The 6235-nt window shown below is 35.9% G+C and overlaps 2 protein-coding genes across 2 annotated transcripts; both read left to right on the forward strand.

Moving 5' to 3' along the window:
• The first annotated feature begins 21 nt into the window (after positions 1–21).
• B0P05DRAFT_567158 (uncharacterized protein) lies at positions 22–1677 on the forward strand. The gene is made up of 8 exons (XM_051581127.1): positions 22–95; positions 119–223; positions 272–336; positions 384–390; positions 543–719; positions 968–1060; positions 1095–1246; positions 1267–1677. The coding sequence occupies exons 1-8, from the start codon at positions 71–73 to the stop codon at positions 1360–1362; spliced, it is 720 nt and encodes a 239-aa protein (XP_051428946.1). The 5' UTR covers positions 22–70; the 3' UTR covers positions 1363–1677.
• A 3472-nt stretch (positions 1678–5149) lies between these two features.
• Positions 5150–6235, forward strand: B0P05DRAFT_576509 (glycoside hydrolase superfamily; the record flags this gene model as incomplete). Its single annotated transcript, XM_051581709.1, has 1 exon — positions 5150–6235. One exon carries the CDS (start codon positions 5150–5152, stop codon positions 6233–6235), a length of 1086 nt encoding a protein of 361 aa, XP_051428947.1.

Here is a 6235-nt window from a genome sequence, read left to right on the forward strand (position 1 = left end):
TTTTTAGTTGCTTTTCACCCGTTTTTTTTTCCTTTTTTTTTTCTTTCTATCTCTTTTTTTTTGTATCTCAATGTCAGCAGCAGAATATAAAAAAAGTTATACGATATTCAAAGACAAGGTGAAAATAAGCTTTGTTTTGACTGTGGGGCTCCTAACCCTCAGTGGGCAAGTATTTCCTATGTATTTTCATTTGTTTGGATTGTTCAGGTGTCACCGTCTTTTGGTGTTCATATAGGTAAAGACCTTGAAAAAAGTCAAGTTGTGTTGATAGAATTTAGTTTTGTTCGTTCCATTACGATGGATAAGTGGTTTGATGATCAATTAAAAAAGATGGAGGTAAAGAAGTGGTGGTCTATATTTAGCTTCTCATACTCTTTCTTTAGCTGGGTGGTAATCAAAAAGCAAAAGCCTTTTTTGAATCTCAACCTGATTATTCGCCTGATATGACATGAATGACAAATACATAGTCATTGTGCTGAACTTTATCGTGAAAAGGTAAGAATGTAAGTAACTACATGTTAGTCTTCTAAACAAAATTCTAGTTGCAGCAGATGCTGAAGGTCGTCCTTGGACTCCTACACCCTCTGTAAGATCAAATCCTCCGCCGGAGCTTCTAAAGTTGGTACGACGAGGTCATAAACAGTCCAAACCGCTTGGCTCAACCTTATCAAGCACACAACGCTCCAACTCTTCTATCTCCATGTCTGGCGGATTTGGAAGTGATTCTTACAACAGCAACAACAACAGCAGCAACAGCCTAAACCATGACAACCAAAAAGCACGCAATGAACAATTTTTGCTCAACTCGGAAATGCAATGAAAGCAGGCCAGAGTAAGTTCAAATAGCATGTACAACATGATTTAATAATATAATTAGACATTTGCCACCTAGTCAGGAGGTAAATTTACAGTTTTGGTAACCCTCAATGTAAGTGAAATAGGTTGTTCTTAGCTTACATTCAATTAGTTCAAGGTGAATACGATGCTAGAAGAAATGGAGGAGGAAATTCTGTGGACATACATGAAATTATTAATGATCCTCGTGTTGCTATTGAAAAGGGTTGTCGCTTTTATCCTATGTTGGTAAAGCGCAGTAGAATTTGGAAAATATGCAAACGATAATTATGTGAAGCCTGCTGCACAACAATTGGCTGATCCCAACTTTAGAGGTCAAGTACGAGATAATGTTAGCAGCTATGTCAATTCGTTTACACAACCCAAGGTAACCAAAACACAATATCTATACGTATGTGATTCTTTTCATAGTCATCCAATTATCATCAAGCAAGTGTTCATACCAAAATGACTCTTACGCTATTCTGGTATGAATTCGTCTCATACAAACGACATTCCCGACGATGATTTCTTTAATTCCACCATTCATAACTTACAGTCTTCTGACGATAACTGAGCGGTCGTCATTCACCTGTAACACCTCCACTCACCAGCAAAGAACAGATCTGCAGCCAATATAACTAGCTCTGTTAGAGCAAGACTAATTCTTCAACAAAGAAGAAGTCAAATGCAAACAATTCAGATGATGAATGGGGTGCATGGTAAAAAGCAAGGAAAGAAAAAAAGTATCTAGAACTTTAGAGACTTGATTGCGTTAAAAGAAAAAAAACTATTCATCTTTTTTTTTTATACATATAAATATCTATATCATTACTATCAGAAGGGGGAGGGGATTGATGAGTTTATACGCTTTGGCAATGTATAGACAATATGAGATGAATGAGAATTCTTTTGATGACATTTTTTGAATTATTCAGCTTTTAGGTTGGTTTGAAGAAATGAAAACTCGTTCAAAGTGAGCTCTGTTCTGTCAACTGTTTGTCCACTGTAAAAAAAATGAAAAAAATGATGGTATGTATCACTTATGATATCTTCGTCGCCTTACGATTTTTAAAAGAGAAGCAAGCCAACTTTTCAACTGTCTGTTAAGTCCTTGCTTGTTATTATTCTAATTGTTGAAATATTCTTTCCATATGACTTGTTATAAATCCGCATTAATCTTTCAAAGAAATGACACATCTTTGTTCTAAAAGAGCTTCTTGTTTTGAAACTGATGTAGTAATATATTCAAACAATTTGGGTGGAATTTGTTTATTTTGATATTTAGAATGGTCGGTTAATGTCTAGGCAACATTCATTGATATGTTTATGGTTCTACCCCTAATAAACAGAAACTGCCTTCACAGTCTCTTCATCTAGCAAAAATAAGAAGACATCACCCAAACTCGAACAGCATATACTTATCATCCTTCCGACCTGTCATCATTGGTTTTACTCCTGAATCAACTAGCGTTGATTCAAATGTAGACCTTCATCTCTCTCCTAACATCAACTCCAACTTCCATCGATTTAGTGAAAACAATCTTAAAAGCTACTGAGAAAGGTTTTGTTCTCGTGGATATCAGTAACATCAAAGATTTTGAATTTCTGACATGCTTTTTCAATTTTTTAATAAGGATGTTGATAAAACAATAAACTTGAAGAATACATCGGTAGAGTACCTACCACTCGAAATACTTGATCATTCTTTTATCGAAACTATATGGAGAAAACATACATATGGGTATGAGGCATTTTGAACAAGTATCATATTAGAGGATGGAACTTTCGTTGTAGGTTCTCCCAACTTGTCTACCAAAGCAAATATTGTGCGCCTTAAGCTGGAAAAACTTCTTGTAAAACCTCTTCGACTATTGCAGAAGAAAATGGAAGATTGCTTGTCTGATTTTGGTCAAGTCCTAAACCTTAGGACTAATAAGAGTCAAGATTGCTTTACTGGACAAGATTATGCAGCATTAAATCTTTGACCCATTAGGTCGATGACCCTCCTTTTGAACTTCTCCAGCGAATGCTTTCCTGGATGAGGATGATGGTACGGTCCACCTAGTATTGTTTCAGTGGAAAGATATATAAGACATTGTCATACTACCAATCATAGTCACGGATTTGAAGGCAATGTTCAAATTGACTCGCCTTTTTCGTCTTAGTAGACTCATTTCTTTTTTCACTAAAAGCACCTGAAAGTGGTTTTATCTCACATCGGCTGGATCGCACTTTTTGTTTTGTCATCTTTACGAGCCCTCGTGATCCTCCATGGGTCAAAAAAATAACAGATAAACCAATGGTACCATCCAATTTCTAGACTCGGAAGAACATGTTTTAAATGAAAAAACGGGATGTTTTGATAGTCTGGTTGTCGAGCAATGGTTCGTCAAAGAATAGTGCATTTAAGCTGTGTTTTGAGCATTTTCGCTCTAGATATCATATGAAGCGTATTAGCATTTGATCTCGCTAAAACGCCTTATATTGTTTGAGTGCTAGAAAACATAGAAAAATAGAAATATATGCATCCTATAATGCAAAGATGGGCTAAATGGACAAAAGATATACCAAATGGCTATGTTGCGAAGATTGAAATGGAAAAATGGAGGGCAACTCGAATTCTTTCCGCCGCAATAAAAATCTGGCTTTTGCTGAAAACTGCATAAAGATGCGGTTATTTGGCTTTGGTGTAGTGACAAAAGCTGTAGATATTTGCTTTCTGAGTCTGCTGATATAAAAAACACAGCATTTTTATTGCTAAAATATTGAGTAAACAGGCAAAGACGTTTTTGAGGTTTTTCACTCTTATCGTACCATTTCTATAATACAACTGGCAAGCAAACGTATTCACTAAAAACTAGAGAATTTGGCGCACATTTTGAGTGTTTGACCCTATCAATAGCTTTGTTTTTCGTCCTGTAACGTCCAAAAGAGGGTCAGAAGTTGTCAACGAGCTTTTTTCGTGACTAATACCCTTTGGTTTAAAGGTCATTTTGGCCATTTTTTACAAATCGCTTTTTTTGGCCCAAATCAACTCCAAATGTACCTTGTAAGTTAGTAAACATGGTTTGTAGGTACTTTAAGCATTTATGCGTGTATAGAAGGGCTTTGTATTACATTCATGTGCACATTTTTCATTAGAGAAGGTGCATCTATTTTGAAAGGAACAATGTTTTTTACATGTTTTGATGAAATCAATACATGTACGCAAAAAATGTCCATTTTTTTGGAGTGTACATTAGCATAGACTAAGTGCTCTCCCAAAGAAATGCATGTCAAGAAGCAAATTAGTTTATGAGAACTTAAGTAATATCTATGATTAGTAATAACATTTTTCCAGAAATTATCATCTGTTCTACCAGATGTGCTACCATGTTATTGTAACTGGCTGTATTATTTTATGTGCAACTGAATTTTCATAACGCAAAGTCAATCAAAAAACTAGACAGAGAGATTGTGATTTTCACGAGATACGTTTTATTTTCTAAAATATATTGGAAAACCTAAATACGATGAATTTACTAGTTGTATTAATTTATATAGTCAGTAATTTCGCTCTTTAGATAGACCTATGGGTTCATCAAAGAAGCTTGAGAATTGAACCTTCTTTTGGAATAGTCTTCCTATTCACTGAAAAAAAAATGACGGAATAACAGAAAATTAATTATTTAATGGGGAATTGTTATTATGACACATGTCACGTTGCTTTTACCAGTGTCACAAAGAAATAGGTCGGGTTGATGTCTACTTGCAAATGTATTTGATAGAAATACAGTAAACGTACCTGGGAGTTTCATTTTTAGTTGTGTAGTTATAAAAATATCACCATCTCTTTTTAAGTTGTTTATTATTCTGAATTTTTTCTTTAATCAGATCTAGATCAAACTTTAATTTGTGCCTCAAAAATCCCATTTTTTTTCTTCTTCAAGCGAATCCTCGTCCCTTTTTAGCCATTATTGGCTTTATCCCGCCATTATAGTAGCAGCCTTTTTTCCTCGGTTAATGATGGATTTTTCTATTTCTCTTTCCCACACAATCTTTGCTTTTCGTTTGTAGATGTCATGACAGATGATGAAAAGGGCGGGAAAAAGGTGTCTTGTATTCTTTTAATCGGCTTTATACTCATGAGAAGTGTAGAAAAGCCCTCGGATGTAAGCTTGTGCGAAAAAAAAAAGACTTTTCTATGGTAAATTCACTTGAATACATGTTTATTCAGTAAAACTTTGATTCTAAGTGATCAGTTTATTACAAACACTATAAAAAGATCAAGTTAAAACCCTTTTTTTTTTTTCAACACAATATTATTTTTCAAATGAAATCTGTTCCTCTCTCCAAGGCTGTCATTCCGTTCCTATTGCTACTTGATTCTTTTAGTCTTCTGGCAAATGCTAAAATTACGCCATTAAGTTGGAAAGAGGCTTATTCCAAGGCAGAAAAGCTCGTGGATCAAATGTCTGTTGAGCAAATGGTCAAAATTACTACTGGTCAAGGATGGAGTAAGGGGCTATGTGTTGGTCAGACATATGCGATCGAGAGTCCTGATTTTCCTTCACTATGCTTACAAGATGGTCCCTTGGGTGTTCGTTTGGCTGACAATATTACTGCTGGAGTTGCTGGTATTAATGCTGCTGCTTCTTTTGACAAGAATGCTATCTATGAACGTGGTCGATACATGGGTCAAGAATTCCGAGGAAAAGGTGCTCACATTCAGTTGGGTCCAGTTATGAACCTGATGAGATCTCCCGAAGGTGGTCGTGGATGGGAAGCAAGTGGTGAAGATCCTTTTTTGAGTGGTGTTGCTGCTGAAACTATCAAGGGTATTCAAGAAGAAGGTGTTATTGCTACTGCCAAACACTATATTCTCAATGATCAAGAGTTGAACAGAACCACTTCTTCTTCTGATATTGATGATAGATCTTTCCACGAAGTATATCTTTGGCCATTTGCTCGTGCTGTTGAAGCTGGTGTAGGTTCTATCATGTGCTCTTACAATATCATTAATGGTACACATGCCTGTGAAGATGATCATACCTTGAATACAGTTTTGAAAGGCGAGCTTGGCTTTAAGGGATTTGTCCAGTCAGATTGGGGCGCTACACATTCTACTGTTAATGCTGCTAATCATGGTCTTGATATGGACATGCCAGGTACTATTGGCTTTGATTTTAAGGCTAATGCTTCTTATTTTGGCAAGAATCTGACAAATGCTGTTCATGACAAAAAGGTGAAGAAAGAACGTCTGTCTAATATGGTAACTCGAATCGTTGCTGCTTGGTACAAAATGCGTCAAGACTCTGGCTTCCCAGAAACAACGATTGGTACTGGTGTACAAGTCAATGTTCAGGCAAATCATAGAAAACTGGTTCGCTCTATGGGTGCTGCTCAAGTGTTCTTTTGA

Source organism: Gilbertella persicaria, assembly GCF_025201335.1.
Source record: "Gilbertella persicaria strain CBS 190.32 chromosome Unknown B0P05scaffold_98, whole genome shotgun sequence".
Lineage (NCBI taxonomy): Eukaryota > Fungi > Mucoromycota > Mucoromycetes > Mucorales > Choanephoraceae > Gilbertella > Gilbertella persicaria.

Coding starts and splice junctions, on each gene's coding strand:
- B0P05DRAFT_567158 (XM_051581127.1), top strand. CDS start 71: ATGTCAGCAGCAGAATATAAAAAAA. Junction 224..271: donor TCAGGTGTCACCGTCTTTTG/GTGTTCATATAG, acceptor TTGTGTTGATAG/AATTTAGTTTTGTTCGTTCC. Junction 1,061..1,094: donor TCGTGTTGCTATTGAAAAGG/GTTGTCGCTTTT, acceptor GGTAAAGCGCAG/TAGAATTTGGAAAATATGCA.